General features: G+C 28.1%; 1 protein-coding gene across 1 annotated transcript; it reads left to right on the top strand.

Moving 5' to 3' along the window:
• Positions 1 to 2,133: 2,133 nt before the first annotated feature.
• On the top strand, positions 2,134 to 9,270 carry LOC145016936 (cell differentiation protein rcd1-like). The gene is made up of 8 exons (XM_078975086.1): positions 2,134 to 2,360; positions 2,852 to 2,920; positions 8,165 to 8,297; positions 8,392 to 8,501; positions 8,575 to 8,679; positions 8,760 to 8,950; positions 9,077 to 9,146; positions 9,262 to 9,270. The coding sequence occupies exons 1-8, from the start codon at positions 2,196 to 2,198 to the stop codon at positions 9,268 to 9,270; spliced, it is 852 nt and encodes a 283-aa protein (XP_078831212.1). The 5' UTR covers positions 2,134 to 2,195.
• Positions 9,271 to 11,390: the final 2,120 nt, after the last annotated feature.

Here is an 11,390-nt window from a genome sequence, read left to right as displayed (position 1 = left end):
ACAAGGACTGTAGATAAGCATTGTTGGTTTTAATTATATAATAAATTAAAGTAAAAGAAAAATAGAGATATTTATTTAACTCATAATATATACTTTTGCTATTTGGTTCATAAGTTGAAAGAATTTATTTATTATCAAAAAGCTCTAAATAATTTGATGCCTCGATTTTATGTTTTAGTAATTACTTTAGTCGCAAATCAAATCGCGGCATGATATTTATATTCTAAATTTGTGGTAAAATAAATTAAGTTGGCTTATCTATAAAAAGCCATAAATAGTGTTTTGAACTTTTGATAATAATATTTTGACCCATGAACAAAGTACGATGTAAAAGAAAGTAGGATGTAAAAGGTAATCTTTGAACTTGAAAAAACAAATATTACAAAAGTAATTATATTGAAAACATTAACGAATAAATTCTTAACTATATATATATATATATATATATATATATATATATATATATATATATATATATATATATATATATATATATATGTTCAAATGTTTCTGACATCTACTGTGCGCTTGAATGCACCAATAGCATTTTAGTATTAATTATATGTATATTAAATGTTATCCATACTTACAACTTATTTTTATGGAAACCAATTAAATTCTTAATTAATGTTGACAATAATATTGTTTCAGAATGAATTCATATCTAGAAGAATGAGAATGTATTCCAGCAGAATGAAAGTGTATTCTACTAGAATACACTCTCGTTCTTAATATTCCACGCAATTTTATTGTATTTTAAGTGAGTGAGTCTTAAAACAAAATACGAAATCATATATAAAACCTAGATGCGAATTCATTCTGAAAAAATATTATTGCTTACATTAATGACAGATTTAATTTGTTTCCATAAAAAGAAAATTATAATTATGGATATCATTTAATATACATATAATTATGGAAATCATTTAATATCCATATTTATTTAATTAAATAATTATTTAATTTACTAAAATCTTATTGGTGCATTCTAGCACATAATAAATATAAGAAACAAAATAACCTAGCATTATATATATATATATATATATATATGTGTGTGTGTGTGTGTGTGTATATGGTGTTATGATAATCATGCATTGAATGTGGATCAAAGTAGATATAAAAGATAGTCTTTTAACTAGACAAAATAAAGATTACAAAATTAACTATATTAAAAACATTAATTAATAAAATTATAAAAATATATATATATATATATATATATATATATATATATATATATATATATATATATATATATATGATTTTATGATAATCATACATTGAATGTGGGATAAAGTAGGATGTACAAGATAATTTTTTAACTTGAAAAAATAAAGATTACAAAATTAATTACATTGAAAACATTAATTAATAAAATTATATATAGATTGTACATTGAATGTGGTGATAAAAAGTATGACATGATTATAAAAATATATTTATATGTTATTTTAAATATTATTTTGAATCCAAAACATAAATTATATTATTATATAAAAAATATATATTCAAATACTACTTTTCAAAATAGTTAAAAATGTTTAAATGTTGTAAATATAGAACAACAAATCAATTTAAATAGAAATTATCAAAAAACGATTTTTATTATAATTTATTTTTTTCTAATAAAAACGTTTTTAATTAATTACTAGAAAAAAGTACAAGCAATGTTTGATCGAATTTTTTTCTAAAAATAAATAAATTCGTAAGCAATTTCTAAATAACACAAGTTGTAATAGTAAGTCGTAAACATATTTCTTTAAACACAAATTACGAGTATATACTATTGAATTATACAAGTAAGCCATGTTTACTTAATTAACTACTTGTTATTTATTTCTATTTTATTTATTTTAAAATTTTATTATAAAAATGGTTAATATCTAGTCATTACAAGTATAACTTTTCATTATTTTATTTAACCCCTGTAATATACTACTTCCAAGAACTAATATAGATTTAGTGAATAACATTCACTACATAACTATACCTGCATGACTAACACGTGGCATGTATGGACAAATATTTTAATATTATAATTTGTCACTTTAGCAGCTTTATTCTCACCCACCAGTCTATAAGTAGTCGCCCACATCCTCACTCAACATCTTTTTCTCCTCATGCCAAAAACACATATTCTAGAGAGAGAGAGAGAGAGAGAGTATTTGTGTGAGCCAAAACACATAAGGAAAATGGAGAACTTACCAGAAACGCTATATGTCGATCCAACCACTATTGGATCTTCTTCCTCTACCGGAGTAGAATCTGCAGCCGTCGAGCATACCAGGATAGAGCAGTGCATAGACTTGCTTCACCAGCCTTCGAGGAGAGAAGAAGCCCTTGCTCTTCTAAGCAAGGTACGTATGCATATACATGTACTTACGCCATTCGATCTGCATATATAATTATTGTTTATGTATGTTTGTGCGATCGTGATGGTCATGTCTTTAAGTTGTTAGACCTATAAAAATTAGAATATACTTAATATGTTCAAAATTTTTGTCTTTCCCATTCACGTCTTCATATATCTGGTTATATAGATAGATTGAGTTCTAATTAGTTTTGTTCATAATTCCAATTCATTTTTTTTATAACATAAACGAGTTGTGATCAAAACAGAATTGTGAACCATTGTTTGAGATCTTCCTTAGGGTTTAGCTGTGTGTAAAATATTTTGAGTAATAGATCAGAAATTCCATTAATGAAATTGTGGAAATTTTGTAGCTTTCAACATCAAGATTCACATTAATTTCTGTTGCAAGTATTTTATAGAAATAAATTGAAGTGGAATTATAATTAATTCTTGTTGCTATTCTTTGTTCTTGAATTAATCTTTCTGTCCATTTAGGAACGAAGAAGTAAAGAGATGGCGGTGCTAATATGGAATTCTAAGAATGTATCCTTCTTCCTACTACAGGTACACATTTTTTTTCATGGCTATTTAAAATATGTTTTGAATCGGATGATAGAGATTTGCAAGTTAAACTAATAGACATCCATATGAATAATTTTCTTGGTAAGTGATTCAAGTTACTACTATAAATAGCATCCATATATATTCTTTATCAACTTTTACTTATTTATTTTTGTCTTCATACACAACACCATTTTTTAGTTCAATAAAACTCTATCAATTTTTTGTTAATAATTCATTGAATTCTATAAAAATTAATGAAATATTAGTAAAACTGGTTATTAATATTTATTAAAAAATTAGAAAACTCTCTTTTTTCTCATTGGTAAATTCAATGATATTGAACTTCATATCCAATGAATAAAAAGATTACATCTCGAATGATAAAGTTTCATTATTTGAATAACAACTATGATTATTAACTCATTCAAATCTCTCAATGAACACACCATTACGAATATTTTGATTAATAATATTAAAAATCACGATATTTCAAAACGAATACATATGTAAAATTCTAATATAACATCAGAAATAGCTAACAAGATAAAATGCTTGAGAATTTCATGAGATTAGGATACATGAGTCAAACCAAATGTTTTGGTAAAACTGGTTATGAGAAGTCACTGAAATCACATAAATATTAAAAATATTGCTAACTTATTTTTTTATTCCATCGGAGTAGGTTAAATTATAAAAATACTAGCAAGATGCAAAAAAATTAAATTACTTGTATGTGCATGAAAAGGAAAAATACACCAAAGATTCTAATTAATGAAGTCTTTTCATGCCATATGTTTAATCCAAACATGAGACACTGTTTGGGTGTCAAACCAACAAATAAAGAAATATAATAATAACAATTAAATACGAATCACTATTACTAGTAATTACCTATGGGGTCCGTCGGTATTGCGTCGTTAATTTGGTCAAGAGGTCCAACAAATGTACGTCGCAATCCGTCAGAAATCCCTCCATATTCCATCACAAATAATTACCCACATGGCTTTTTACGACAGACCGAATTCCGTCAAAATTCTATCGGAAATCGTGTTTAGCGACATATTTCCGACGGATATGGCTGTCGAAAATTGCCCCGTTTCTAGGAGTGATTATATACTATGAGATAATATAGAGCAAACATAGTTGGTCCACAAAGATATGAAACTTAATGTTTGATCATGTATTTACACAATATAGAACCAATTGGTAAAGTAGGGGGATTTTATTGACATCAAATTAAACTTCATAAATAAGCAATTTATAGATTAAAATTAAAAAAATTTAAAATACATTTGTGATTCCTAATCCTATTCAAGTACTATGTTGTAAGATGTAATGTGAATTTAATTTATGTTCAATCTAATTTGGTAATTATGATATTAATATACTCTAATATCTTGAAATTAACAAAAGTATTTTACTCAAAACATGATCTTTAAGTAAAATTTCATTTAGTTGATAAAATCCATACAAGCTCTTACATTAGATCACTAATCTTTGATTACACTAATTTTGATTACAGTGAATCCAATTAAGTGTTTGTTACCAATTACAAATCATAAAATATATACAAATTTCATAATTTGACTAAGAACCATGAGATGAACCCTAGTTTCATTGATCGAGTGAAAAGAATACAAATCAAGTACATAATGAAGACCAAATAAAATATTACTAGATAATAAACATGAAATCAAATTCACATCACAATGTTAACAATAAATACATGGGAATCTAGAACTGTAAATTTAAGAAATGTTAGACACACATGACTAAAAAAACCATCTTATTACTCCCTTATTGATATTTCACATACCTTATCCGCCGGGATGGAAATAGACACATCTGTGCCACCCTTAAAAAACCATCTTATTACTCCCTTATTGATATTTCACATACTTTGTAATGAATTCTAATAACCTTATGATTTTTCATATATATAATTTACCTAAAATTAATTTATTTATAAAATACCATATTCGAGTACTCTCCGTTTAGGCTGAGTACTTGCTACTCTCCAGTCGGCCAAATGAGTATCGAATAGCTAGTTCTACAACGCTAGATAGGAGTAGATGGAAATGATTGGAATATTCATGGGGTAGAGCACGTAGAGAAACATTAGGAAAAAGGTTTATCAATTGGTTCCATTTGTCTTGCTTAGTTTAATCATATCCTTGTTCATCTTGGTGTATCTTTTACCACCCGTAAGGTATTCTTTAAGAGTTTCAACATTGATGAAGGAGTTAAAGCCATTGATACTAGGATTTCAGAAATTAGAATTTAGTCTGTCACTCAGATCCTAGCATTCAGAAATTGAAAGGGATTTTAAGGTTGAGAAACTCCAACCAAAGGGATTGGCTGTCTTTAATGCCTTGGGGAACGTACACATTTACTAGAAGGGTATTTCTTTTTACACAATTGTTTAAGACACCCCTAACACATACAAATCTAGTTTTTAAAATAATTAAATCGAAAATTATGTACATTGGGTTCTGTTTTTTCAACTCTACTTTACCCCTTGAGAAAGTAAAAAAAAACCTCCACCTGTCTTTTTTTTTTTATTACTGTTTGTAAAATTCCCGGTACCTTTTTTTTTTTTTTTTTTTTTTTTTGTATTTTTGTAAATCACTCCTCCTATTTTATTTTTTCTTTTTTTATGATTTGTTTGATTTCTTAAGATAGACATGTCCTGTGTTTTTTTTCTTTTATATATATATATATATATATATATATATATATATATATATATATATATATATATATATATATATATATATATATATATATATATATATATAAACCATGTTTATTATAATATATTTATTAAATTGTTTAAAATATAATATATTATAAAAGATAGTTTGGATATCTACGTTATCTTTTAAAAATATTTCAACTTAATATATTATAATATACTTTATAATATATTGTAATTATACATATACATACTTTTTTGAATCTATACATATACCGACTTTTTTGACGTAATAATTTTTATCAACCGATAGAAAAAATGTGCCTTTATACTTCTTTTATTGAAAGTAACATATTTTTTTGTATAATTAATGATATTTGGTTTACAGAATGGAAATAAAAAGTGTAAAAAAGACGAGTGTGGCTTACGTCTAACAAAAAAAATTATGCTATAAATAAGATGGGTTTACGGAAATAGAAAAAAAAAATGTATTAAGTTTGTGGGTTTACCGCAAGGATAAAAAATTTAATGAGGATTTATCTGGAATTTTATTCTTTTAAATAGTTTATTATATTATTTTATTATATTAATAATTTTTTTTATGTTAATATAAAATTGACTTGTTTTTAATCTCACTTTCCTCCAAACTTCCGGATAATCAATTCATTTATATATTTATTTATTGTTTTTGTTTATTGTTAACATTTTCTAATAATTAAAAATTATATTATTTTTTTTAATATAAACTCAATAGAACTATTTATGTTTATTAAAAAGGTATAAAACGTTTGTATGCAATTAACGATTTGTGTCTATCAAAATTAAAGACACAAATGAAAAATATAAATTTTATCAACCAAAATGTTATCCGAAAAAGTATGGATTATGAATGGTTTTTAAAAATATTATGCCACTTTTTCGTAAGGTTTGTTTTTTTCTTTTAAAAAATCACAGCTATTTTTTCAATGGATTTATTTGGAATTTTATATTTTTATAATATTATTTAATTATTATAAAAACAATATTATTGTTGGTTTTTTATTTTTATAAAAAACAATTTTAAAGTTACTAATATTAAAAAGGTTACTAATAAAAATGTAATTATTATATAATAAAAGTTTTATTGATTATAATATAAGAAAATAATGATAAAAAAAATAATCAAAATAATAATTATATGTTAATGATATGGTAATAACGACTTCAAAAATAATCTAAAGGTGTAGGATGATCGGATTAAAGTGTACAAAGTCGTACTAAAGATTTCCAAAAAGTTATGTGATTTAACTACTTGCTTAGCTTTGAAGAGATCATCACCCCAAACGCAAAAAAGCCATCCCAATCGACCACTAGCATCAACACAAGAAAATTCTACAATGACCTAAATTCTTGAAGAGCATCTAAATTGAGCTTCCTATATAGAAAAGAAGTCGAATTTAGGTTCCCACTTCAATCTTATGAGCCATTCTGATTTGTAGGAGCCAATCACTCCCCTGATACTGACAGTTAACAAATTAATTGGATAAGATCGACTTCTCTATAATCGAAAAGTACTACGTTGGCAACATGATCTTCAAAATTCCCAATCTTGATGCCTAAGGTTTACCCTACTCAAATGGTGTCAATAATATCTTGTTGTTTTAAGGTCAAAACTAGGAACACAATATATAAGACTGATTAAGATGTATAGCACTATTGATATGGTCTACGAATCCTCCCTCGCTGAGATGTAGAGGAATACCAAATATCTTCATACATGTTATCCATCGAAAACTGTGTGACAATCCATCCCAAACCTCTAATTCACTTAACCAAATCTTCCAAGTTTTCTCACATTCTTCCAGGAATTTTCTTGCATTCAATTGGATATGAAACTTGTTATGATCATAATAACAATTCAAGTACTGGGAAGGAAGAAGGAACAAACAGGGGACAAAATAATATTTTGGAAAGTTGTTTGGTCTCCAAGCTTTTATTTAGAAGAGAGAATCAAAACATAACATAAATTACTTCTAAATAACCTCTTATTTATACTAAACCAAATCAAACTCCTATTCTAACAAAAATGCTTAATATAAGGAAAGTTTCCCAAATTGCAATTGGTACAAAATTCATCCCAGACTTTGAATTATATATCCAACACATTCATCAAGCACTTGAAGTTGAGTATGATCTTCAACCCACCTATGCAACGAATGTGAATTTTCTCAAGCCCTTCAGCTTTTAAACCTTTGTGGATATTTTGTAGTTTATACATGTTACGAACCTCCCCAACTAGCTAGGGAGCGCTTTAAGGCATGTGACGTTATTGGATGAGTCTCGTATATGCTTATAGGGAACGAACCAACAAAAACATCTTTAAATGTTATTGAACTTGTGTGCATTTTCTTTGTTTATGGAAGTTACTTTCAGTTCAAATTCTCACTTTAGGTACGAAGTCGGGGTTTTTTTCAATGCCTTTTTATAATAAACTACTTTTTTTATTGTTTATTGTTTACATATAAAAGCTGGTGAATGATAAAGAAAACTAAAATACTCATGTGTTGCAGGAATTTTGCAAGGCATACAAGTTGTTGTCCCCTCCTGCACTTGGTATGAAAGAAGCAACGACAGTTTGCAATGCAGTGGCCTTACTTCAGTCGATGGCATCTCATCCAGACACAAAGATGGGTATTGTGAGAGGTACGTACTAAAGAACCATAGCTTCTGCTAGCCACCATTGTTGAATTTGTTATGATCAATACAATGGATTCATTTGATTCTTACATTTTGGCAGCTAAAATGCCTGTTTTCATCTACCCTTTTATGAACACTACTGAACAACGACTTAAACATTTCGACTACTTACGTCTCACCAGTTTAGGTGTCATCGGTGCCCTTGTAAAGGTACAAACACAAAACATCAATCTTGTACCTTTCATAATACCACATTCAAATATTTTATTTTACTTTTACGCAGGTGGAGGATACCAACAGCCCAGAAATCATTCACTTTCTTCTTGAAACAGAAGTGATTCCATTGTGCCTTCGTTGCATAGAAGTGGGTGGTGAACTGGCAAAAACGGTATGTTAATCATAATCTTGACTCCATAGATTTCCTTTACAAGTTGTTGACAATCCATATCTATTGCTTTCAATATGCAGGTTGCAGCTTTTGTGGTTAGTAAGATTCTAATGTACGAAGAGGGGCAACGATATTGTGGCACATTCCCAGAAAGGTTTTATGCGGTTGCACAAGTCTTGATCAATGTTGTTGACCAGTTTACCATAAAACCACCATTGCAGTTGTTGAAACATGTGTTAAACTGTTTCTTGCGACTATCTGAAGTCTCTAGGTTAGTCGGGTAAATTTTGATCTCTGGAAACTTGTATTGTTTGTATATTAGTACTTTAGTAGTGTGTTTTTTTTAAAAATCATTAATATCGTGTTCATGCTCTAACTCATGGTGTCAAATTCATAGGGCTTGTGATGCTTTGAGCAAATGTTACCCTGCCAAACTGAGAGATCCTGGATATCTCAACTTCGCTTTTGTAAGACGTTATATGCATGCATGCCTAACACACTAACAAACATACATATGTAGTGTAAAATGATATAATTATTTTATAAATTAATATATGAGTTTAACATGTCCTTTTTTATTAGATATTGTAACACTAAAATATAACTTAGGAGTTAGGATTATTTATTTGACATATATGAGTTGAAACTGATTTATGCTTTATTATTTATAGGAAGATCCATATGTTCGAAGACTAGCGGACCAAGTGCTCCACAACGTGGCTGGCCATATATAAGACGCTTAATCGGTTCATGCAACATCTCCTACTATGATCTTTTTGAAGTATAAAGAATTCTATTTTATTGACAAAGCGATCTCCATTAATTTTGGTTAAAGAGTATTGGAGTTTAACTTTCAATGTTTATGGTAATCCTTTAACTTTTAAGTGTTGAAATTCAAAAACTATATTATGGATGGTTGTTTACATGCCTCACATGGTTTGTAGTATGTGACTGCATGGGCGGAGACCTTGCATTAAATACCAAGAAATATACAAAAAATTTCATAAAACTCTAAAAGCTTAATTTTTCCTACAATTCATTCAAATCTATAAATTTTAAAGTAACGCTACAATAAAAAAACTGTCACTTTACTTTTCATCCACTACAAAAAATATGGACATGTGTAACATCAGCTAGAGGCAATAGATGACGTCACTATTGATGTTGTTGATAAAAGTCATATGCTTGGAGGGATTGGTGCCATAGAAACCACACTCTTCTTGCTACCACGTAAGCGTCACGTCAGCTTTTACAACAAAAGTGTGGTTCATTGCCACACCCATGAAGTGGTGCCACACTTTATTTAAAACAAAATTTAATAAAAAAATAAATTCTCATAAAAAAACATAACATTTCATTAATTAAAAAATAAAATCCTGTACATTACATTACATAAAAAAACATAACATGACATTAAAAAAATCATAGAAGCTTAGAAAAAAAAAACTAGAAATCTTAAACCTACAACCTTAAAAAACACACATGAAACAGTAAAAATATTAATTAAAAAAAAAAACTAAAAATTTTAAACCTACTTAGCATAATGATTTTTGACATCTACCTTCATCATTATAGAAACTTCAAGATCCTCCCCGATCATGTTCGATGTGTCCATCATTAGTATTCTCATGTCACTATCTCTTTGTTTCCGAAGCTCTCTTTCGGAATCAATTTGCAAACTTTTGTCAATTCTATCTTTTATACCCTTCATATCGTCACCAATTTCTTTCAACTCATCCGAATCTGTTTCTTTGCCTTCGCCTTTGATTTTTGCTTTGTCCCCTCCCATTGGTCGGGAAGGTGGTGAGACTTGAACGGGTTCATCATTGTTGAGATCGAAACTAACACGAGCATCGGATGTAGTATGGTTAGATTCGAATGTTCTTGAGCATTTTGACTTTTTACATATAAGTACAACGTCCCCAAAATGGGGATTCTAGGTTCATGGTTGACTTTTTACCAAATTCACCAAAACCATTAATGGAATGATTGGTTTGAGATTGGAACCATTGAAATCACCCAGGTGGTGTTAGAGACCAAAAGCCTGACCATTATAAGAAGCTAAATTCAACATTGGGGTTTCTCCAAGCATTCAACTCGGAATTTAGGAGTAGGAAAGAAGAGATTATACCTCATTAGTCATTTACTCCTCTTGCTTTCTCTTGGATGCACAAATCACCTATTGAATTAAACCCTAAATGATGAAGAAGATGAAATCACCATGTAAGTTCCTCCCTTTCTTGCAAAATACATTCTATTGAATGAGAGGAAGGAACGTACATCTTATTTTCAAAAAGTTTAACATTTTGTCCTTCAACTTTGCTCAATTTGCCAATTTCCACCATAAATTCATATTTTCTTACTTAAACTTAACTTTTGACATAATAAGTCCTACTCCATTCATTATATAGTTTTTTGTGTTCCCTTATACTAATTGATTGAACCCTTTGGTCAACTTAATTTAAATATTTGACACTTTTACCCCTATAACATTAAAATATTACTATTTTTACTTCTAACTTTCTAAACTTCATATCAACAAATGATATGACTACCCCTTGATGATTTAACTATATAAATCATTTTTTTAACTTATTTCCACTATTTATTTAAGGACCATTCTTCAATGTTTAGGATGTTACAATTATCTACCCCTTAAAATGATTTAATCTTCAGAATTACTTCGTGTGTCAGCTCATTAGGATTTCATG

The sequence above is a fragment of the Lactuca saligna genome, chromosome 9 (assembly GCF_052625555.1).
Source record: "Lactuca saligna cultivar CGN05327 chromosome 9, ASM5262555v1, whole genome shotgun sequence".
Lineage (NCBI taxonomy): Eukaryota > Viridiplantae > Streptophyta > Magnoliopsida > Asterales > Asteraceae > Lactuca > Lactuca saligna.
This window is presented reverse-complemented; position numbering and strand designations above follow the sequence as displayed.